Source organism: Peromyscus californicus, unplaced genomic scaffold (genome assembly GCF_007827085.1).
Source record: "Peromyscus californicus insignis strain IS unplaced genomic scaffold, ASM782708v3 Scaffold_20__1_contigs__length_68692818, whole genome shotgun sequence".
Taxonomy (NCBI): domain Eukaryota; kingdom Metazoa; phylum Chordata; class Mammalia; order Rodentia; family Cricetidae; genus Peromyscus; species Peromyscus californicus.
The window spans coordinates 810,342-834,713 of NW_026294503.1; the positions used below are offsets into that span (position 1 = coordinate 810,342).

Below are 24,372 nucleotides of genomic sequence, written 5' to 3' on the forward strand. Positions count from 1 at the left end.
TGTTCCCCAAAATGAACATGGCCCAAAATTCCAAGGAGACCATCTTTGGGCAGTAGAGAGAGCCCCCAAAAGAGTTTCATTTGTCTCTCACACTGCTATATCTAGGGTGCCCTGAAAGTCTGGAGGGAGCTAAATACATACTTAGGCTTTACTAGCTGGGAGTGAGAAGATAGGACAGAAAATATGAGGCCAGAAAATGCTCCTTTAGAGAACTTTAAGCAGTGATTTTTTAACAGGATCCTGGTGGATAGGTGATTTGTTCTGAAGATGAAGTTGGGAAAAAGGTCCATAAGACATGATGTACAAGAGTATGAATAAAGACACCATGAACAAAATTAGCAGAGAAAGAGAGTGAGAACATTAAGATCAGTACTAATGAATTCTAAAATAAAAGCAAATGTGTCTATAGAGGTAGACAGGCTTGGAATGACAGGCTGAAAGGTGAGTCTTTGAAGTAAGATTTCAGAAGTAGGATAGGAGCAAAGTGGTGGTATTGTAGACAAATCTGACTTCTCAGTAGTTAATGTAGTCAGAGCTGGAAAGTCTGTGGCGTTTGAACGAGCTGAGCTGGAGGCTGAGATGCCAGTAGTGGTGAAAGTGTTGGGAAGGCAGGGTTTATAAAAGTCTAAAATACAGGTACTGAGGACCTGACGTGAGAGCATGTAACAGGGTGAGATAGGAGACATGGGCTCAGTCAGTGTTGACTTCTAAGAGGAAAAATTGTCAGTGTTTTGAATATTGATTGGATGATGGGATGAAACAGACAAATGAATCAGAGAGGACTCTGCTTTCTGGGAAATATATTCATTCAAACTCTTCTTCCAGGCCTGGGCTTTGACCTATAGATGTTACAAATGTTACAATGTTACAAATATTGGCCTCTGGGCTGTCGAGTTTGCTTTATGGCTCTCGAAGTCTCCTTTTTTTTATGTACCAAAGGAATTTGAGGTATACACTATAGTGAAGGAAACACCCTTCATTTAATTTTGAAAATTTGAAGAAATTTAGCTTCATTTCTAGTAGTTTTAATCCAGATATGAAAATTACCCCATTGTTTGAGCATCATGTTGAATTGAACCAATGAACCTTTAATTAATGAAGAAAGACTGAAAGCCATCAGCAAAATTATTGTATAACACTAACATTAACATTGGTCAAATTTCAAGGTAACTCTAGGTTTCAGAATCTCAGAATTTGCCTACCTGAATCCACATTCATGTTTTCAATGCATTTTTATTATGTGGAAAGCTGATGACTTCCTTCCTTTTGTAATTATGTATTGCTTCTTTTGGATTGTAAATAAAATTCTGAGTTGTTGGTTGATAAATGCTTATAGATTTGTAACTAGTCATAGCCCAGAGACTTCTTACAGTGGGGCCTATATTGAAAGCAAGAATTTCCTAGTACCTGAGTGAATTGTTAAAGGATTTTTCCAAGTGACAGTTACCATTATCAGGCATCTTTTAAATTTTCAAAGAAAAAAAAAACCCTCCCAAAAAGAAACCAACATCCTAAAATTCTCAGGCTTGTAATATTAAGAAAATATAACAGATGTATGCTCATTACTTCAGAGTTTGCTAATATATTCAATAATTGCATGGCTAACGCCATAGAGTAATAGACATTAGGGACTGTGAATGTGGTTCAGCATTTGAGTGCTTGCCTTAAATTCAATTCCTAGCATACACAAAAAGCAAAACCAGAATAGATGTCTTTTAGTTAGATTTAGCCACTGCAACTGTCCTCTGTGTGTATGTATGTGAGTGTGTGTATATCTGAGTATGTGTGTATGAGTATGTGTTTGTATATTTGTGTGTGAGTATGTATGTGTATGTGTTAGGTATGTATATACATGGGTATGTCTGTGTAGATGTGTTTGCATGAATTCTTGGAAGACAGAAACCCTCTTCCTTTAATCAAGAAGATATGGTGATGTGGGAAAGTGGTATGAGGAAGTGGACACATCTAACCAGAACAAAAGGATTCAAGGGCATTAATACATGTTCTGCATTTTTTATTTGAAGAACAGTAGTGTATTTTTGGTGATGAATTATTGTAAGTGAGAAACACAGGAAGTTTCCACATCTTTTTGGAGTGTTTTTATTGAAAGAAGAAAAGAAAACAGGTTGACTTTTCATTTTTCTCAGGAGAAGGCATTATTTGTTAAAAGTTGAATTTATAAAAAAACATTGTCTTCTAAGAGTGTTCTTCCCAGGCTGCAACCCTTTTCTGTCACTGAGAGTTGTTTAGTAACATCTGAAAACACCTTTATGAAGGGCTAAATATGTGTTTCATTAACACTAAGATTTCTGAAATATAATTTTAAAAATAAACAGTGTCCTCTAATGAAATACATGGTTTCAGAGGAAAGGGGGAAAGGTATGTTTTCAAGCCATTTGTGACTTAAGACTGCCTGGTGGAGTGAGTTGAAAACCTTGAGTCATATGTCATATTGTTTTGAATGTCTTGTCTCTGTCTTGGGCAGATGAATAACTCTGTAGTCTTGCTCCCATGGTAACTAACTCTCAAACTTCAATCTTCTCCACTCAGTTTGCCAGATGTAGCCAATAGAACATGTGTGACCTTTTGTGTGCCAATTCCACCCAGCTGACGGGAAAGCACAAGTTAACTGTTTTACTTTTATTTCCAGGCATCACGGCAGAAGTACTGGTAGTGACCTCTTTTGATGAACTCCAAAGAAGGGCATCTGAGGCAAGAGGGAAGATCATTGTTTATAACCAGCCTTACACCAGCTACGGGATTACAGTGCAATATCGTCATCAGGGAGCTGTGGAAGCTGCCAAAGTGGGGGCTGTGGCATCCCTCATCCGATCAGTAGCTTCCTTTTCCATCTACAGGTGAGTTGTGTTGTTTGAAATATTTTCAAAAATTAGTTTTCTATGAACAAAAAAATCATGCAAATGAAAATACTGATAGCTTGTGGAGGCTCCTCCCAGTTCCACATTTAATAGTTTGATTGGAATATCTTTGGCCCTTAAGGATTCTAAGCTCATTTATGAATTCCTCTGAAAAGTTTCCACACTCAAAATGATCCTACAACATTCTCTCTATAATTAACATATTATGTATTTCTCAGCGAGAACTGAGTTCATGTCTGTGCTTCATCCAAGATTCCTAATGACTACAAAGGAGGCCAGGCTGTTTTCCATGTTGCTACAGAAGTGAAATAAAAACAGAGTGGATGACATGATGAGGAATGTCTGTTGTGTCATAGGAGGAGCTTGGGGACTAGAGGACCTTTCTGGACAACTGTGTGACCAGTTTATATGTTGATTTACCTATATGTCTAGCCCTGTAATTTTCCTGTACAGACAAGTGAATGATTGTAAGTACACAACATGTTATTTAAGCCTAAATGAAGTAAATATATGGAAAATATTTGTTTATCTGTAGATGTCTATGTAAATAAATGTTTGGTGGTATTGTTTGAGGACAATAGAAGGCTTGTATTCTCTGGAACCCTGTCGAGGTAATGGCAAAATATTTATTTATTTTGTGTTACTTTAGAAATACTTTGTGGGGCTGGAGAGATGGCTCAGAGGTTAAGAGCACTGACTGCTCTTCCAGAGGTCCTGAGTTCAATTCCCAGCAACCACATGGTGGCTCACAACCATCTGTAATGAGATCTGGTGCCCTCTTCTGGCCTGCAGTCATACATGCTGTATACATACATACATACATACATGCATACATACATACATACATACATAAATAAAAGAAATACTTTGTGTGTATGAGTGTTTGCCTGTATGTATATATTTTGGGACTGGAATTGTGGATGGTTGTGATCTGCTTTGTGAGTACTTGAAACCAAACCCTTGCCATCTACAAGAGCAGTAAGTACTCTTAATCACTGAGCTCCTACTTTTAATTTATAAGGAGCATGTTTCTGCCCCCACCCCTGGGGTTTTGTTATGTGCCCAATCTGGGTTTGAACTCTTGAGCTCATATGATTCTCCTGCCTCAATCTACTGAATAAGTGAACTGCCACCATGTACCCACTGTCCCAGACCAAGGTGCTTCATTGAATCTTAGCCCTAGAAAGAAATTCAGTATTACAGTGGACAAAAGCTCTAAAAGCTTACATGTGTCTATTTGGCCTAATTTAATATCTGTGTATGGTGCAGTCATACACTGATATAAATAAAATAAAATAATTTAGAAAAGCAGATAAAAGAAGCACCATGTTAATGTAGCCTGGCCTGGGTTGTCAGAAAATGCAAAAGTAATTGCAAATAAAGTTTATTCAGGTCCTGGAACTGCACTTTCTGTTTGTATTATAAAGGAAAACTGTATTCTTCATAACTCTATTTGGAGCTGAATACACAGCTGGTCGGCCTTCATTAGTACTCTTCACCCCCAAAATAAAATCATCAGCTGGGATATGCAGTCAGAGCAGTTGTACATAGTACAATGTGAAGGATGGAGACTGCTTCTACTTAACAGGGATAAGATGTCTTCCCCGGGGAGCAAGATAGAACAGGTTAAGAATCACCCACTAGGAGTTCTGTGAGCGAAGTCCTTGCTACATCATTGTCACAAAACTAAAAATAATGCTCTTTGTAAAGTCTTCAATGGTTCTGAGACTGGTGAAATAATGATTGGATCATACCCTTTTGGATGGTTTATCTTCCCAGGAGAGAAATCCAAAATCCTAGCTTACTTCCCAGACTACCTCAGCCACTCCTTGGAATAACACACTCAGCAAGCTGTGGTCATTCACCATGATTTCACTGATCATGAGGCATAAATTATGGAATGAGTCTATTGCTGTATGAAACTGGAACACAGCCAGGAACCTTTATTTAAGAACTACAATTGTAAGACTAGTACATCCCCAAATGACTTAATGTGCAGCCATCTACCAGGGCTCATTGGCCTGTTTTTATTTTATTTTGTTTTGTTTTTTATTTTTTCCCCTCAGCAAAATAAAGAAATCTGGAAACCTAGACTACATCCTAGAAGTGAAAACTGCCCAGCATGGTCCTCAGGATGTTAGCCTCTAAAGCTTGGGGTCAGCAACTTTTACTGTGTAAAAGCAACATTTTCTTCATGTGTCTAGATCTGTACTGATTATGGCTTTTCATGGGCTTTTATAGTTTCTGTGGTCTCTTAATGCTATAACTCCATTTTGGCAATGTAATGGATTAATATTGGCATTGACACACCATATCTTTGAGTGCCTTCACAGGTGTTGTGTTACTTATTATGACATCAACCGCAAGGACCATGCAGATGGGGCATTATTTTCTCCATTTCTAGGTAGGAAAGCAAACATTCAGAGAAGCAGATGCATACTGAATTCTTTCATCCTGAAAAGTAAAAATCAAGATGAAGCAAAATCTCTTTGTTCCTTCATAGATTGTTTAAAAAATCTGGTTTCCTTAAGGCATATTTATATTTCTGTGATTATTCATCCTTCATTCACCACAGATATTTTAGTGTGTCTTTTATGAGTACTAAGAAGGAACTTGTTAAAGTCACAAATAGCTCCAATTTCTCAAATAGATTGGAGTTTTAGGATTTTTTTCAAATATACCTCTCCCTATGTTCCTCTCTCCCTCAGTGTCCCTCTTTCCTATGTCCCTTCCCCCCACCATGGCCCTGCCTCCTCCATCCCTTTCTTTCCTGTATCCCTGTTTCCTCCATTTTCTCCCTCCCTCTGTTCCTCCCTCTCCCTCTGTCCCTCCCTCTCCCTCTGTCCCTCCCTCTCCCTCTGTCCCTCCCTCTCCCTATGTCTCTCCCTCTGTCCCTCCCTCTGTCTCTCCCTCTGTCCCTCCCTCTCCCTCTGTCCCTCCCTCTCCCTATGTCTCTCCCTCTGTCCCTCCCTCTCCCTCTGTCCCTCCCTCTCCCTCTGTCCCTCCCTCTCCCTCTGTCCCTCCCTCTCCCTCTGTCCCTCCCTCTCCCTCTGTCTCTCCCTCTCCCTCTGTCCCTCCCTCTCCCTCTGTCCCTCCCTCTCCCTCTGTCCCTCCCTCTCCCTATGTCCCTCCCTCTCCCTCTGTCCCTCCCTCTCCCTCTGTCCCTCCCTCTCCCTCTGTCCCTCCCTCTGTCCCTCCCTCTCCCTCTGTCCCTCCCTCTCCCTCTGTTCCTCCCTCTCCCTATGTCCCTCCCTCTCCCTCTGTCCCTCCCTCTCCCTCTGTCCCTCCCTCTCCCTATGTCCCTCCCTCTCCCTCTGTCTCTCCCTCTCCCTCTGTCCCTCCCTCTCCCTATGTCCGTCCCTCTCCCTCTGTCCCTCCCTCTCCCTCTGTCCCTCCCTCTCCCTATGTCCTGTTTCCCCCATGTCCCTCCTTCCTCTTTCCCTTCTTCTTCTGATATCCCTCTCTCCTCCATTTTCTCATTCCCCCTGTCATTCTCCCTATGTCCCTCTCTCCCCCATGTCCCTCCCTTTCCCTCTGTCCCTCTTTTCTATTGCCCTTTTCCCTCCCTATGTCCTTCTCTCTCCCTCTCCTTTCCCACCATCTTTGGCAGCTGACTAAGAATGTTCTACCTAAGCATTCTCCATCAATTCTCTATAAATAATCTCCCATGAGCTCAAGGCTCATGTATCCACCTACCTGTTGATTCTTCTCTTGGGTGTTTTAGATTGATACCACTTTAATGTTTGCAAAACCCAAACTCTTTCTATTTACCTTTCTGTTGTGTTTTCTCAGTAAAAACTTCTGTCCTGCACATCACATAGTCCTTAGCTATACTTTTCTTTTTCTTTGTCCTCTTTTCTAGTTGTCAACAAATCCCTTAGCTTCTGTCTTGTGTCAATCATTTCAGCAGATGCAAGTAGAACTGCTCTATTTCCCAGGGTCTCTCTAGAACTTTCTGTATTTCCAGTTACCTACCACTGCATCTTCTCTGCTTCCCTCCATTCACTGTCTCTGTCACACTCTGTCCTTCATTGTTCATCTTAGGCCTTTCTTCTGGAGAACATCCTCTGATTCTCAGCCATCGTCCTGGTGATCTACCTCTTTTTGGTACATCATCCTGTACGCCCTTGATATCCAATGTGCTGGAGCCAGTTTTGGTACATGCTTTGATAGCATAGACTACTGCTAACAAGCAGCTCTATATCTCAGTCACTTAGCAGCTACTTCTTTCCATCTTGTGGCTCTAAACATCTTAGACCTGAGTCTTCTATACAAACCTTAACAAGAAGCTGACAGCCCAGAGGGAGGATTTTTCATGGTTATTCTTATGTAGGCCCAGATATAGCATATCACCTCCACTCACATTCTGTTGGTCAGCATGCCAGTACATGGAGGCTAGGAAATCTAGTTTATCTTTATGTCCAAGGAAAATGAATTTGCTGAAAAAGTTTTCAGTTTGCCCAATTGCCTGATTATACTCTATGCTCTGAGTTCCAGAAAGACATTGATTTTACACACACAAATAAATATAGGTGGGGTGGAGTGTATAAAACCTATTTATAACATCCAGCATGACATTTGATGCACAGTAAAATTCTGGAAGTGACTATTGAAGAAATTAACTTGTTGGAGATTGTATAATAAGTCATGACAGGGATGATAACAAATCAAGTGACTCAGTTCCTAGTGTTCACTGTCCACACTGTATGAATTATTCATAGTAAGCTTAGAATATCTTGATTGTTTTGAAACACTCTGTTTTGCATTGGAAAGAAACTATCCAAATGTCCAAGTTACAAATATATTTCTAAAAAAATAGTTATGCACAATAATGTTTTCAGTTGGTGATTAGAAAAAGCAGTTTTTGTAATTTTTGCTTGATAACTATTTTGTTATATGTAATTTTACTATGTTAAAATAAAAACCTTCCTTTTTGATTAGACAGAAAAGGGGAAGTGCTGTGGGATGGTCTTTCTGTGTGCTGTGAATATATGTTGCTACCACTGGTTAATAAAGAAGTTGCTATGGCCTATGGCAAGACAGGTTATAGTCAGGCAGGAAGTCTAAGAGAGATACAGGGGAAGTAGCACAGAGTTAAGGAAGATGCCATCCAGCTGACCAAGGTATAAGATGCCAGCTGACCAGTAATGCCACGGCCACATGACAAAATACAGATTAATAGAAATGGGTTAATTTAAGATGTCAGAGCTAGCTAGCAATAAGCCTGAGCCATAGACCAAACAGTTTGTACAAGAAGAAGAAGAAGAAGAAGAAGAAGAAGAAGAAGAAGAAGAAGAAGAAGAAGAAGAAGAAAGAATCAGTTTCTCTCTGGTGAGGCTTCTCCCTGCATCTCTGTGAGAGAGGCTGGCATTAGACTCCATTCAGGAGTACAGCAGAGGCTAGCAATGGTATAGAACAGAATATGCATGGCAATTCATTGCTGTTTGCCCTCCTAGCTAAAGAGTCCTCACAGGACAGTTTCCTTTGACAACAACAGTCTTTAGTGTAACCACTAACACCAGCAGCCATTTTGGAAGAGGACGTGACTATGTGATGCCCTCAGAAGACAACCCATTGCGTTCTGACAGCATCACCTCCAGGCTCTTGTTATTTTTCTGTGCTACATAATTTAGAGCTTCTGTGCTCAAATTTACTTCAAAGAGGAGACTTTTCATTTCATTGATGCTTTTGTAATGATCTGACCTTTCATTCACCATTGAGCTTATGAGAGATTTTCAGTTTTTCTGAATGTGAAATATCTCTTATTTTTGTAATGAGAAATATTTCAATAATAAGTACAATTAACTTATACTATAGAATAAAGCAGCTTTATGGAACCATTTGTCTTAGATTACTTCTGAAAGTTACCATATTTTAATTAAATATTTACTGAGAACTTCCCAGAAATTTCTTAGCCACAAATGGTGATTAAGATTAATTAGACCCCCTCTCCATCCATTACTCTCTTTCTCTTCTCTTCTCTTCTCTTCTCTTCTCTTCTCTTCTCTTCTCTTCTCTTCTCTTCTCTTCTCTTCCTCTTCTCTTCTCTTCTTCTCTCTCTCTCTCTCTCTCTCTCTCTCTCTCTCCTTAATGCCTGTTTTTTTCTTTAATGTAACCAAGATGAACATTTTAGTGACAGCACTCTCTTCGAAGCCCTAGTCATTATTGTTCCTTCAGAAATATTCTCTTTAGGCAGCAGACAGACTCAAATGATTAGTCAAATGGATTTTTATATGTAGTGTGAAATGCATGCTTAGGGAAAAGGATGGAGGAAAGCAATGACCACAAACTGAATTCTATGGTGCTATTGTGCTAAGCCTCTCTAAAGGCTTAAAATGTTTTAATTAATTCTTTATGGGACTCATTAGAAGTAGAAGCTAGTATTTATATTTTTGAAGCCCTGAGTGATTAAATGGCTTATCAAGTTACACAGCTTGTGAAGAATTGGATTCAAACTCATATTCTCTTGGTCCAAATTCTGTGTTCATTATATCATATCCATCAATCTGAGGAACTAATGCTGTAGGAGTCTAGAGGAGATAACAGAAGTCTGGGCCCCACTTCACTGAAGATGTAGCCTTGAGTAATAATTGACAAGAAGATATAAAGGCATTTTATGCAAGATAAAGACAAAAAATTGGAGTGCATGATGTATTTGGGTGATATTCAGGTGGACCAGTTTAGCTGGAGTCAAGTCTACTCAGGGATCAGAGAAATATAATTTGGGGCAAGCAGAAAAGACAAGATTTGAAGAATCCAGAGTATTCAGTTTAATGCAGAGGAAATGGAGAAGCATCGAATATGTTGGCACCCTCTTCCCAGCTCCTTGACAATATCAGCAACAACAACTTTGCTGAAATATAGAACTTTAGGCTCCATCTGAGATCTACTGAATGGGAAAGCCTAGGGTTGGAGTTCAGCAAGTGGCCCTCCAGGTTTCTGATGCACATTAACATTTTAAAACTGCAGTTTTAGAAATGTTAACCTGCATGTGTGCATTGCCTTCTCGGAGAAGGAGAGTTAGGGTGTCCTAAGAGTACAGAGTGAAAGGAATCATAAATGATGGGGGAGGGGGGCAGTAAGATAGTATGACAAAATTCAGATCCAAACTTGATAGCCAGTTAGATTTGAGGTGGAAGAAGGAGGAGACAAGACTGACAAGCAAGGGTTGAAATGCTATGAGTCTGTAATCAGGTCAGTTAAGAATTTTTTAAAAATCATGTTTTATATAGCAATTGGGGTTTTAGATTCTAAGTAAAGCCAGATCTGGTGACATACCTACCATAACACCTTTCTGCTAATGAGGCACATGGATCCCAGTGTCAGTACCCTTTTTTTCTTATAGTTCTCTCATTGATCTTACCTAGCTTGTGGCTATAGATAGATGAGTTCACAGTCTTTGCTCTAAGGATGCCTACCTGGGAGAATGCAGTGGTTTACACATTAGAGGGAAACATAACCATTTTGACTTTAGACATTTTGAGTTTGAGATGACTGTAAAACCTGATCTTTACACTTTGGAAGAAAAGCACTACAGCATCTCAGCATTTCCACTTCCCTCTTGCCCCTGTTTTGGATCACCCAGTGCAATTTAAACATTCAAGGCTGGCTTCCCTCTAACGCAGTGCACCTTGGGGCTCCTGCCTTCTTCTTTCTTCACATGTGATCTCAAGAAAGTGAGGTCATTTTTATATTAGTTCAAGTAAAATATAATTCAGGGTGTGACTCTATTGAGGCAATATTGTTGTATTTCCATTGCCAAATGTACATATATATATATATTCTAGCTGTCTTCTCCATTGCTCTAGACAATAGGACAGACTCTAAGTTTTTTTGTTTTTTGTTTTTGTTTTTCGAGACAGGGTTTCTTTCTGTGTAGTTTTGTGCCTTTCCTGGATCTCGTTCTGTAGACCAGGTTGGCCTCGAACTCACAAAGATCCGCCTGCCCGGCCCAGACTCTAATTAGCTAAGGATGCAAAGGACTCCCCATTACATTGCTGTGATAATTGTATGCCCACACGGGGTAAGAATTCACTGAGACTGAGATGGGATGAGATGATGTGCTATGTTTGCATCACTTGCCCTTTGTGTGTACTGCAGTGGTTCTCAACTTATGATCGCGACCCCTTTGGGGGTTGCATATCAGATATTTACATTATGACTCATAGCAGTAGCAAAATTATAGTTATGAAGTAGCAACAAAATAATTTTATGGTTGGGGGTCACCACAACATGAGGAACTGGATTAAAAGGTCACAGCATTAAAAAGGTTGAAAACTACTGGTGCTCTGTATCAGTAGCCTGAGTGAAGAGGAATAGGAAGAGGAAAAGGAGCAATCAGGTTAACTTGACTAAGAGTTGATGAAACATTCAGCTGTGGAGAGAACTGAGTGAATCCAGGTGATGTTTATGGAGTGTCAGTGAGAGGGAGAATGCTATACCATCTGGCAAGAAAGATGTGAAAAAGTGTATAAATCAATCTCTATAATGTTAATTAATACAGAGTCGATAAATGACATAATTGGGCTACATCACAGAGTTAAATAGCTTCAAAGAGGGAGCTGATTAAAGCCATTACAATTTATAAAACATTCTTCATCTTAAGAAAGCATCTTGATGAGATTTTTATAATCAGGAGGCCAGCTTAAAGCATTCTGAGCAGAGGTGAAATGTCTTAAGAGCTCTACTTTGAAAGCCAGCTATTCTCAGGGAGAGAAAAAAATGCTCCTTTTTTATGAAAAAAATCATGCTGCATAATTCACATTTGGATAGTCTTAGGTTTTTGATGTCCTGGTGGTTTGCTTCTTCAGTGTGACCTTAGGATAATTAGCTACTAAGCTTGATTTAAATTGTTTTGAAATCTGGTTGCTGCAGAGTGGGGTGGGCATATGTGCCTGCTGGTGAAAAACAAGGAAAAGCCACTCCAACTAAAGACAATACAACTGGGAGGACCTTGATTATAGGCTCTATTCCTCCCTCACTTTGTTTTTGTTTAATGCACTCTGAGACCCATAACAGATGTGCAGTAATCAAGTCCATGCCAACTCTCATTGCTTATGCAGGTGGAGGCCACTGTGCTCCCATGGGGGAGAACAGAGAAGACCCACATAGAATGCTACAGTTTTTCCTTTTCAGCATCTTCTTTCTCCTACTCTGTGTCTTTTGAAAGGTATATTCTTGTTTTTGTTAGTAGTTCCAAAATGGTCTTTAATCTTTGCACACAGGTTACTTTTCCGTGTAGTTTGACAGGCATTCTACCCATTTCATTTTGGAGTCAGGCGGTGCACTGTGGATCCTGAGTCAGGTTCTGAGTCAGAGAACCTGGGAGTGTGTTCAGCCACTTGCCACATGTGCACCCTCAGCAACTTGTGAAGATCCTTGTGCCTCAGTTTCATCTAAAAAAATGGCACAAATAGAGTTTTGTGGAAGCTAAATAGAATAATGGTATCGCCCAGCACATAGTTCTATTTTGTGTGTATGCTTGCTTGTGTGTTGGGGTAAGAATGCTCGTGTATGTATAGGTGTGTGGAGGCCAGAGCACAAACTTCAGCTGTTCACCTTTTTTTCTGAGACAGGGTCTCTCACCTACCTAACTTTCCAAGTAGGCTGAGCTGGCTGGCCATTGAGCACCATGGACCTAGCTATATCTGTTTCCTGTGCTTGGATTACTATGGGAAGGGAATCCAAATCCTCATGCAAGCATTGACTGAGCTATAACCTGGCTTGCACAGTTAATTTTTAACACATAAAAATAGTATTGCTAGATAGTTCTAGTTGCTATTGATTGTCTATAGTTAGTGAATGAAAGAAGAAGGAATTGAATGTATTATAGAAATGAGAGGAAAACAAAATAAGTAAGGGAGGCAGGGAATGGGGAAGGAAGAATTTGACTTATGTAATATCACAGTTGGTGGAATATAATTGTAGCTATCTGGCTGGGAGACAAACAGTAACATTGTATTTCCTTTCAGATCCCTATCTTCACAGCTTCTATGTTTATTCATCTGTTTCCCTTCAGATTGGCAGTTTGTTCATTGAGGTACTCCCAAGGATGTGCATAATGGATGGCACACAATAACACTGGAATGGATGAATAAAGAATCAGAGGCAGCCTATCCAGTTTGCTAACATGTAAATTCAAGGTGTCAGCATTTCACATTCATGAACTCTTGGAATATAGACAAGGTGACTAACCTTTTAAATTGCTGCTTATCAAAAATAAAACTGTTAGAATCTGAGACCAGACTATATTCAAGTAAAGTATTGCAACTGCATATTACTGGATGCCTTAGCAGTCTGTGTGCATTTAAAATATAGACTTTCATTTTTCATCTGCTTATATAACCTTGATATAAAAATTTACTCTTAGTTTCCATTGTGCGTTCATAGTTAAAAAATATGTAAATCTTTACTTTCTATTTCCAGCTTTCTTATTGAAAGTGCCAGATTAAGAATCACATCACTGTGACGTATTTTTCTGAATCTCTAGTGGTAAATAGAAATTAACACATTTTCAATTTAAGTTTCACGATTATGATGTTTGCTTATTCAGTGCCTTTTGATAAATGTCTGATATAGCATAGAAACAAAAACAATTGTACTTCAAACCAGTCTTTGCTATTACATATGTTTCTATGTGCTCAGGGTCTCTTCTTCTCCCTGTCCCTCTCCCTGCCGCCACCCCTCCCCCCCCTTTCCTTAAAGTCCTCCACATCCACTTTGGCTTCTGTAGGTACCCAGGGAAAGCATGAACCAGAGAGATTTGAGTACTGACATGAACAAGTGCTTGCTCTGGATTTGGGCAAGTGAAAAAAATTACAATAATGTTGGATTTTGCATAAGACCTCTGTCCTAGGATAACCATGGCATGAGGGTTTGTGTTAACTGGCAGTTTAACAGAATGTAGACTTGTCTGGAAGACGGGTCTCTAGGCATGCCTGTGGTGGATTACTTTGATTCTGTTAATTGAGGTGGGAAGACCTCCTAACTGTGGTTAGTACCATTCTCTGGATAGTATCCTGTACTACAAATGGAGAAGAGAAGATGAAAAGTGAAACATGCATTGATAGTCTTCTGCGTCATGATTGTGGTTGTGATGTGATCACCTGTTCCAAGTTTCTGCTCCTTGACTGTCAGGATAATCTTTCTGTACACTGTGAAGATGTGTCTCTGTCCTTCCCCACCTGCATAAGGCACTTTCTGATTGGTTTAATGATGAGCTGAATGTCCAATAGCTAGGCACGAAAGGATTGGCAGGACTTCCAGGGAGAGATAGGAACTCTGGGAAGAATTTGTGGCGGGAGAATTTGCCAGCCAGACACAGAGGAAGTCAGACATACAGTAATGAGGAGAGGTAACAAGCCACATGGCTAAACATAGGTTAATATAAACAGGATAATTTAGGTTTTAAGTGCTACTTGAGAAAAATCCTAAGCTAAGGCCAAGCTTTTGTAATTAACAAAGTCTCCTAGTCGGGCGGTGGTGGCGCACGCCTTTGATCCCAGCACTCGGGAGGCAGAGGCAGGCGGATCTCTGTGAGTTCGAGGCCAGCCTGGACTACCAAGTGAGTTCCAGGAAAGGCGCAAAGCTACACAGCGAAACCCTGTCTCGAAAAACCAAAAGAAAAAAAGAAAAAAAAAAAAAAAAAAAGAACAAAGTCTCCATGTCATTATTTGGGAGCTGACAATCCAGAGAAATTCTGACTGTACTTGACTGTCCTGTCATGATGGACTGTACCTCTGAACTGTGAGTTAGAATGAGCTTTATCTCCCTTAGGTTCTTTTGTCCAAGTGTTTTATCACAGCAACAAGAAAGGTAACTAAGACAAGTGATAACTAATGTGTGCATGTAGTTCCCATCCTTTTTGTTCTAAGAAACAAAGTATTGTCAAGAAAAAGGAGAGAGACTTAGATAAGACTTGGCCAGGGCCATCTATTTTGCTTACCTCTCTCAAGGTCATGTTTTAGCACCTCTAATTTGGAATTGCTCCCTGGTCTTTTGTTGTTGTTGTTTAAACACAATTTCTTTTTTTTATTAAGAAAATTTTTCCATTCATTTTACACATCAATCAAATATCCCCCTCTTCCCTCCTCCCAACCCCCCAGCTTCCCCTTCCCAACCTGCCCCCTACTCCTCCCCACAAGAAGGCAAGGCCTCCTATGGGGAGGCACATCCAGTAGAGGCAAGTCCAAGCCCCTCCCCCTGCCTCAAAGCTGCACAAGGTGTCCTGTCATAGATAGTGGGCTCCAAACAGCCTGCTCATGCACCAGGGATGGATCCTGATCCTACCACCATTCCTTCACCCCAAGCAGATCAGGCTACATAGCTGTCTTGTCATGCAAAGGGCCTAGCCCAGTCCCATGCAGGCTCCACAGCCATTGATCCAACTTTCATGAGTTCCCACTAGTTTGGTTTGGTTGTCTCCGTATGTTTCCCCATCATGATCTTGGTGCACTTGCTCATAGAATCCCTTTTCTCTCTCTTTGACTGGACTCCTGGAGCTCTGCCTGGTGTATGGCTGTGGATCTCTGCATCTGCTTCCATCAGTCACTAGAGAAAAGCTCTGAGATGACAGAGTATTCACCGATCTGGTCACTGGGGTAGTTCAGTTCAGGCACCTTCTCCATTATTTCTAGTATTACAAGCAGGGGTCATCCTGGAGGATTCCTAGAAACTTCCTTAGCATCCAGTTTCTCTCTATCCCCATGATGTCTCCCTCTATAATGGTATCTCTTTCATTGCTTTCCCACTCCATCGCTGTTCCAGCTCGACCATCCCTATTACACTACATCAACATTTTTTTCCCCAACAAGAATCCAGGACCACTGATTTGTCAGAGAGTTTCCATTTGCATTTGTTGAGAACAGTATTGTGATCGTTGTATTCTAGCACATGGAGGCAAATAATATCATTTTATATCGGCAATCTATGTTTGATGCTTGTCAGAGGCATTACCTCTGACTTTCTTCATTTTAAAGAAGGCTGTCTTGAGGTGGGAAGTCATCATAATATGGCAAGATGATTCGAGACTTCAATCCTAAAGTTTTAGCACCCATTGATGATCCTTGTCTGAATCATTAATCATCCTTGTTAATTGTAAATATCTTCCAAATTCAGCTATTATTTCTGTTTCACTGTTTGTTAGTAGGCATGCTTTTTTGACTTTTTATTCTTTTTCCTTTCTTGGGCTTCTGGGCATACTTTCTTGGACTTTTGTCAGTGTGTGAGACTGTTGTGGCCAGCTTTAGTTGTCAATTCTCCACAGACTAGAATCACTTGGGGAGAGTCTCAGTGAGAGAGGTCCACAGTGGGTTGGTCTGCGGGCATTTATGTGGAGATTGTTTTAATTTAATTGATGTTGAAAGACACATCCCACTGTGTGTGGTACCATTCCCTGGGCAAGGAGTCCTGAACCAAATAAAAGTAAAGAAGTCAAGATGAGCACAAGAAAGCAAGCAAGCGAGCTAGTTTGTACTCTTTTCTCTCTATTCTTGACTGTGGTTATGATTTGACTACCTGTTTGGAGTTCTTGCCTTGATTTCCTCACAGTGATGGATTGTATCCTGGAATTAAAAGCTGAAATAAATCCTTTTCTATCAAGCTTTTTGTCAGATGGTTTTTATCACAGCAGTAGTGTTGAAACTAGGACAGTGATAAAATTCATTACTATTGTCTTTATTATGTTTTGTGTGTGTGTGTGTGTGTGTGTGTGTGTGTGTGTGTGTGTGTGTGTGTCCTTGTAGAGGCACATGAACGTGCATGTGCATATGTGCATGTACTCATGTGGAGGTCTGAGAGGTTGATGTTAAAGCCTTCCTCCACGGCTCTCCACCTCAGTTCTCTTGAGACAGGGTCTTTTCACTGAACACAGAACTTGCTGATATGAATAGTCCAAGTAGCCAGCTTGCTTTCAGGCTTCTGTGTCTGCCTTCTTCAGCAGACATAATAAAGGGCCACCTTTATTTGTTCTGGCGATCTTAGCTCCAGTTCTCATCCTCATACAGCAAGCTCTCTATCCACCAACTCATCCCACTAGCTCTGTCATTGTTCTTTTTGATAAAAAATCCAAAATTTCAAACCATCCAATAAATATCAAAGTCCATATTATATGACAAGCTTGAGTATTTGAATCACTGAAAGGATTGTTTTCCCACCCACAGTAACCTACACTACCAATTAGTAGCCAGAGAAGTCAGCCAATTAGTAAGATGTAATCAATAGTATTTCCTCTGAACTTTTTCACTAGTAGTGTGAGCTTTGAGATAATGACTGGATGTTATTTTTAGTTTACTGTTACTGGTGTTTGTGATATGCCAGTGAGGCTGCTCCACTACATAAGAATTGCCTGTAATCTTTAACACAAGCAAGCAACAATTTCGACTCAGGCAGTAGCTTTTGTTTCCCAGATGTTTTGTTGTTATTGTTTTTCTTTTTCCTTTACTTTTCTTGAATTTGTCTGTGCTGATGTTGAAGATTGTTTTCAAAGAGCCTTTTATTTCCAGGAGAAATAAGGGCCTCAGAGTGGGTTTTCAGAGGTTCCCAGGATGCATCTCCGGGTGAAATTACCTCGTATTTGTGATATAGTACAGACCAATGTAAGTTGCCCACTGTACCCACCTCGCAGGTCATCAGTGGCTGTGAAGGGGAAGCTCGCATTGGATAGAGAATCAACAATCATATCAATAGCTCCATGGATGCCTGTACCTACACGGGCTGCTGATCAGTAAATATTTGACATCTTGGTGAATTTAATTTTTAATATATTCCAACTTTAGTTATCTATTCATTGGTTCAGTAAACATTTGTTAAGTGTCTTCTGTCAGGCTAGGAGAGGGCCTGAGTTTTATAGAGGTAGATGCTTTTATATAGTTTGGGGGCCTTTTTAATAAGAAGGAAACTGCATTTCAGATATAACATTGAGTATAAATCAATACTTATTTAGAATAAGAAATAACTTTAAGACATTTTTTAACAGGGCTAAATAGTATAAAATTACAAAATTTAGAGAAAATATTGTTTAACAAATAATGAGTGAGACTGGAGTGTTCTTTGTGCAGTTGCTTTCATAATCTTTGCTTGTCAGATGACAATGAATTTGTGCTGTACTTTTAAAAGATAGTGAAAATGCTGTTTTCTAATGTGCTGGTAAAATTTTCATTTTTGTCATTTAGTTTTAAAAAGTTTATTTTGGCCCTCTATATTCTATATGGTGTTCTCATGGATAAAATGTAAGATTTTGGGACAGTGTACAAGCTTTCTTTCTCTTAGCTGGACCCTCAGTGGCTGTAGTCAGTTTGTTGCTGCCCAACATGGTTGAGAGTATGAGAGAATGGAAATCAGAAGGGGTTTTAAAAGTTCACTTCTGTACAGCTCATTAGTTGGTGCTGCTGCCCCAGTGTGCCACCGCAGATGTTAGCTGGTGACACCTTCACCTTCATCCTCACTGTCATTCCAAGGCATATTTCCAGGCTTTCTCCAGGCTTCGCTGTTTGGCACTTTACAAGCAGCTTTCTTCCATTTTGACCCCTCTCGAGCCGGTTAGAGAACAGCCGGTCAGCACTTTATAGAGCACGTCACTTTATAGAGTGAGACCTTGGAGCTGAAGGTCAGCCCAAGGGTGTGTGCTTTAGTTCCTGATGACGTTTGTCCTTTCTCCCAAGTCTCTGGTCAAATCTCTGTCAAATAATACCCATTTTCCCACGACTTCATGTTAATTTATTTGAGTATTCATTGATTTAACCTCTGTAGCCTCCCCACAGAGAATTATTAAAATATCCAATGTGCTTCTAAAATGCTTCATAACAGTTGTGTTTGGGTCATTTTGGTAGGACTTTAGCAAAACGAACTGTAGCCTGAACACTATCATAAGAAATGCCATGGTTTGCTCAAGCCCATGGGAGGCCTGGCCCTTTCTGAATGGAGACCTAGGAGGAGTGGATGGGGAGGGGCCTAAATGGGAGTCATGAGGAGGGGATGGGAGGAGAGGAGGGAGGGGAAACTGTGGTTGGTATGTAAAATAAATGAAAAAAATGTTAATTAAATTAAAAAAAATGGAAACTCAGCTTATACAAAGGTGAGATTTCCAGAGAGTTTGTATTTTCCTTTCTCAGCAGGAAAAGAGCCACCTGGCCTTCCCTTGGCACTGGGGTTTTAATCTCCAGGGAAGCAAGGCTGACAAATTGTCATCTCTTTCTATTAAGGAAAGGAGCTGTGAGATAGGTCTTCATTGTTTACACTCCTCAAGTTGCTTAGCACTGGCTGTATCCATAACACCATAGCACATTGAAAAGTCTGTGCATCAGCAAACGCTTAAAAAGGGATTCTGATGTTCATAAATACCTCTAAGAGGCATTATGACATTCCACTGATTTTATTTTTGAGATATTCCCTGTAGAAAACTCAAATTTATGGATGCAGGTCTAAATATTATACTGGACTGATCTGAATTTTACTGCTATATATTTGATAAATATTTCAGTTCAAAGAAGAGAAGAGAAAACATTTATGCCAGTTTTTAAATGTTGGGTGCATTGTGCATATTATCTCAACTGAACATTTCATGATGAGCTTTTGGAGGCGGAGAGCTTTGCATCCATTTGTGTTTGAGCAGCTAGATCAAAGTTGTGTCCTGAGACATTTGGGGAAAAAAGGTTATTTAATGATCTGTTTTCTAACTTAAGAGAGTTTTTATCCAACTAAACTGGAAATGAAAAGAAAAGCAAATAAACCCCTTATACGGATAAGGTTCTTTGTGTAGTCATTTCAGTAATGGTTATAATAGAGGTTACCATGTGCTCCAATTGAGAAGACCAGGCTGGAATGTCTTAGGCTATTTGTGTGGCTGTCTTAGAACACTATAGAATGGATGGTATGTAAGAAAGAGAACATGTTCTTACAGTTCTGGAATTCTGGATGATTAAGATCAAGGAGCCAGCAGGTTTAGTGTCCGATGAGATGAAGTATTGCTGCCAGATCTCCCAGAGAGGAAGAATGCCATATCTTCACCTGTGGGGAACGAATGAGCAGCTAGCAGAATGGTGCCTGAAGCCTCTTTTACAAGTTCCCAAATTCCATTCATCACTGTGACCTGGATACATCTTAATACCATTACATTGGCCATTAAGTTCTAATACCTGAACTTTAGAGGCTATAGGGTCAAGTCATAGCAAAGAGAAAAACAAACCTTTCAGGAAGTCCAGCAAGTGTCCATTTATAACACTGGGTAAGCCTGAAGAAGCTTCCAAGACCTTAGGTCCTCTCTCTTTGGAAGGTGGACTTTAAAGATACCGTTGTTTACATTTCTCTGTTGTTGATTGGTTGTCTCTGCCCCCTTTCCCACTGCTTCATTCAGTTCTTTCTTGTGGTGAATAGTAGTTAAGATTTGCTGTTATTTTCCAATCTGTAGTGCAGAGGCCCAGGTAGTATCTTCCTGGCAATTCATTTTTGGCATTTCCCCTACCAAACATTGGCCCTATCATATCTTTGGTCTGTTATCACCACTGCATTTTGACCATATTGATAGTTCCCCAAGACCCAAGGAGGAAAAATCAGATCTGTAGATATGTAAGCCCCAGAATCAAGACTTGGTTAATGAAATCACTCCTCCACTTGCCCTGTTACTGAATCTCATTCCAACGGGGATGGAAAAGCACATTGGTCATGCTGTCAGAAGCAGATTGGATTTCTCCACTGCTGTTTCCTCCCTTCTTAACTAAAAACAAATGGAATAACATACACACCAAATAGACTGACACACAAAAATATACATGAGGAGCAGACAGGGATGGTATTTGTGGCACTTTCACATTTGCTAAGCTTAGTCATGTTTGCTAAGGGAAACATGATGATAAGTGATACCTTTCCTTCTCTACTTGAAAAGCTTTCTGCTCTGAGAATATCTCATCTTCTTACCTTCTCTCCTTCTGGTCACCTCTCTGTCTCCTCTCCTTCAAGTCAGAGCTCACAGAAAGGCTCTGCTCTCCTTTTGACAGTCATCATATAGACAGCATGAGCTCATTTAAGCTGAATTGTCTGGAAGAAACTAAATTTGTTTAGTAGAAGAGCAATTTAGATGACAAGTGCCAGAAGACACCAGATGGCACGGCTGGAGAAATGCTTTTCAAATGTCCAGCTCATGTTTCAGGTGGCCTCTCTCTGTTCCCTGTTCTTATTTGCCCATGAGTGACTCATATGAGGAATGCAAATGAAGTTCTTAGAACTTGTCATGAAAAAAGAATTGGCAGTGACTCAGCACAAGACACCTTTACAGCCCCTCAGAATAAACAGTAAACTCTTACCTGGGATGATTATTGTGGTTGTTTCCCAGGCCCATTTGGAGATTATGAGGCTCACTATTGTTTAATAAACAGGTATGTTACTTAAGCTACAGATTTGGGCATTTTGGACAGTTCCCAGTGTCAGGTAAGGCTTGGCAGTTCTTGTCAAAATATATCCAAGAGTGTTTTTAAACAACTCTCCCCATTTTTTCATAGCCTGAGGGATTTTATTGGGTCTCAGTTGCCATAACTGCCATAGGAAGGTGTTTAATGGAAGGTGAGCTTTTTCTGGTGTTGATAAAATATCCTAAAATTCAAGGCCAGGATGTAATCTGTGAATCATTATATTCTTAACATACCCTGAGAACAGGAAGAGAGAGATCAACCTTTACAGACACAGGTGGAATTTCTCCGCCGAACACTGGCAATTCATGTGACATTTACTGTTTGCTTGTGTTTGCAGTGAAATTCTTCTCCTCAACCTTGTACTGGGCTGTTACAGACCTTCAGAAAGAGCAACACAAGATGATGCTTTAGGTACACAAACACAGCAAATGTTTATAATGCTGGGCATCCAGAGTTTTGATTTGAGGCTAGTATTTAGTTCACATTTGAAGCTTAACTTTTTCACCCTGTATGTTTGTCTCTGTATTTACATACTTTGGAAGGCTCATGGAAAGGCTTATTGTGAGTGAAGAAGTAAAGAACCTATAGTGTAGACCGCACACACATCATGATTTAATTTTCTGCTAAATTATTATATGTATTTGCTTCTAGGAATCCCATACCAATGGCAAACTAATGATGGCAATTTCACACTTAATCTAGAGGTTGAAGATTCATTGATAACCTAAAATGGATCCTAGAGGAAATGTCCATGAACCTTGATTACAGCTGTCAGGATATTCTGGTAACAAGGTGCTATACCTGTACTGTGCTTCTGCTCTTCTTACCAAGAACTCCTGGAATGTTAGCATGTTGTTTTGAATATTGTTGTATTTCCAGAGTTATAGCAAATTGGCAACTTAGGAATGATACATATAGAGAGAGGACATTCAGGGAAGTGAGAAGAAAAGACTATTGCCACAAAGCTGGATCTTCATTTCCTACACTGGAAGACATCCATAATGATGATGACATAGAACCACCCAGAGAAGTGGGACTGTGTCTTCCTTTTAAGAGACTGACAAGCCCCACGACCCTCTGTGTGAATTGGCAAGCTAGAGAATCACTGTTTGAATCTTGTCAGAGTCCAAAGTCCTAGGAGCCAAGGGAGCTGCAGGAATAATCCAGCACGAGGGCTGGCAGGCTAGAGATGTAGACGATGCCATGTTTTGAGTTGGGTGAAAAGACAGGAAAAAGATGACATCTTCCCTTGAAGGCAGTCCCGTGGGAGGATGAGAGTCTAGCCTTTTCTGTTCTGCTCAAGTCTTCACCTGCTGGGATGAGGCCCATCTACTTTAGGAATGTTCTCTGCTTAGTCCATCAATATAAATATTAATCCTACCCAAAGGTACTTATTTAAAAATACTATATCCTAGACCTGTGACCTGTGACCTGTGACCCAGTCAGGTTGCCACATGAAGTTCACTATCATGGCTTTTAGTCACAGACAGGTATCTTCTCAGCTCGGAGTAACAGGCAACTGCCAAACAAGCTGAGAACTAGAGATTAATGGTGCCATGTTATGGGTTCAAGGTGCTAGGGCAAAGACCCATAGGAGAATGCTTGGCTCTTAGAGATAGATTGATCAGGTTCTAGGATATGGGAATCATACATTCATTCACTCACTCACGTACACATTCACTTGTTTCTTTCCTTGAGACCTCAGCTCTAATTCCACTTTTTCAGAGGTTCTTCTTAGTCACTATGTGAAAAAATCCTTTCAGATGCTCTCATTTATTTATTCACACAAATTCACAGAAGGCCCACTCTACAAGAGCAACTATGAATGCAACAGTGGCTATGAATAATAAACCAGAACTTCCTCATATGTCTCATACCATTGGGAGCAGATGGAAGGAATTAAGCAAATGAAGAAAATAATCTCAAAGGGTGACAAATGCTACAAAAATAAAACAACTTAATGGAGTAGCATGTTGCTTGAAGATGGGATGTTACACTAGTTACATTGACTAATGAAGATATCTCTTTAGAAGACCACATTGAACTTGGAGTTGAATGATAAGGAGAAAGTCCACTCAGAGACCTGAGGCAGCACCCTCTCGGGGGAAAGAATAGCTGGTATGAAGATTGAGTGGAGAGAACCAGTTGGCTTGTTCTAGGCAGTGAAAGAAAACCACATTGGGGAAACAGAGTGGGCAGAGGGAAGAGAGGTAGAGAAACGGCAGAGAGGTTGGCATGGCCAGATTCCCATGGAAGGTCATAAAGGCTCTGATTCAGGGCTTGCATTTTAACCTTAAAAGTGGGTTTTATGCAAAGAAGTGCTGTGATCTAACCCATGGTTTAGTAAGATCCCTGGCCATTGGTGGAACACAGCTTATGGAGAACAGAAATGGAAGCAAAAGAAACAGACACATAGCAAGCAAGTGAAAATAGTTAGACGAAGACGTTCGTGATGGAGCAGCGCACAATGGGGAGAACTGGTCGTTTTGTGTCAGACCTTGAGGTCTTACTGATGGGTTAGGCATGTGGAAAGTAGGAGAAATGAAGGATTCAAGAGTGACTGGTGGGATTTATTTTTCAAGAGCGCTTATTTTTATTTGAAATTATTCTAACTGGGTACTTATTTTTCTGTACATTTCTTCCCACCAGGCTGTAGCTACAGTGAGAAAAGGAAGCTTACTTATCCCCCTCATTAGATGAGGTATCTACAATGCTGTCTGATGCCTTGATGGGTATATAAGTATAACTGACTACTTAGTGTAAACAAAGCCTGTGCTAAGGCTGAGCTAGCAAAGGAGAACAAGTCAAAAGCACAATCTGTGGATATATATTCTGGTGGAGGGGGAAGAAGTTATTGTGTGAGTTGTTTCAGATCTTGATAATAGTTTGGTTGCAAAATAAGAAGAACAAGGCTAAGAACAAACAACTTATCGGTTGTTTTGTTGTTCTCCTGTTTACTAGTCCTGACTTCCGGGGGAACGAGGGTAGCCCCTCATCTTTGTACAGTACTAAGAAGTTAGTGTATTCCTAAGCAATGCAGGAGGCTGTGCTTGGTCCTGGCACATCCTCAGTGTCTATTTTATTTCTGTAAT

At 40.3% G+C, this 24,372-nt stretch overlaps 1 protein-coding gene across 4 annotated transcripts in view; it reads left to right on the forward strand.

Annotated features, from left to right (window-relative positions):
• Cpq (carboxypeptidase Q) overlaps positions 1-24,372 on the forward strand; it is a 429,801-nt gene that overhangs the window by 106,879 nt on the left and 298,550 nt on the right. For all 4 annotated transcript variants that reach the window (XM_052747578.1, XM_052747579.1, XM_052747576.1 and 1 more), the window contains exon 3: positions 2,651-2,858. In XM_052747578.1, coding sequence (XP_052603538.1) covers positions 2,651-2,858 — 208 coding nt within the window. The remainder of the gene's footprint in view (positions 1-2,650; positions 2,859-24,372) is intronic.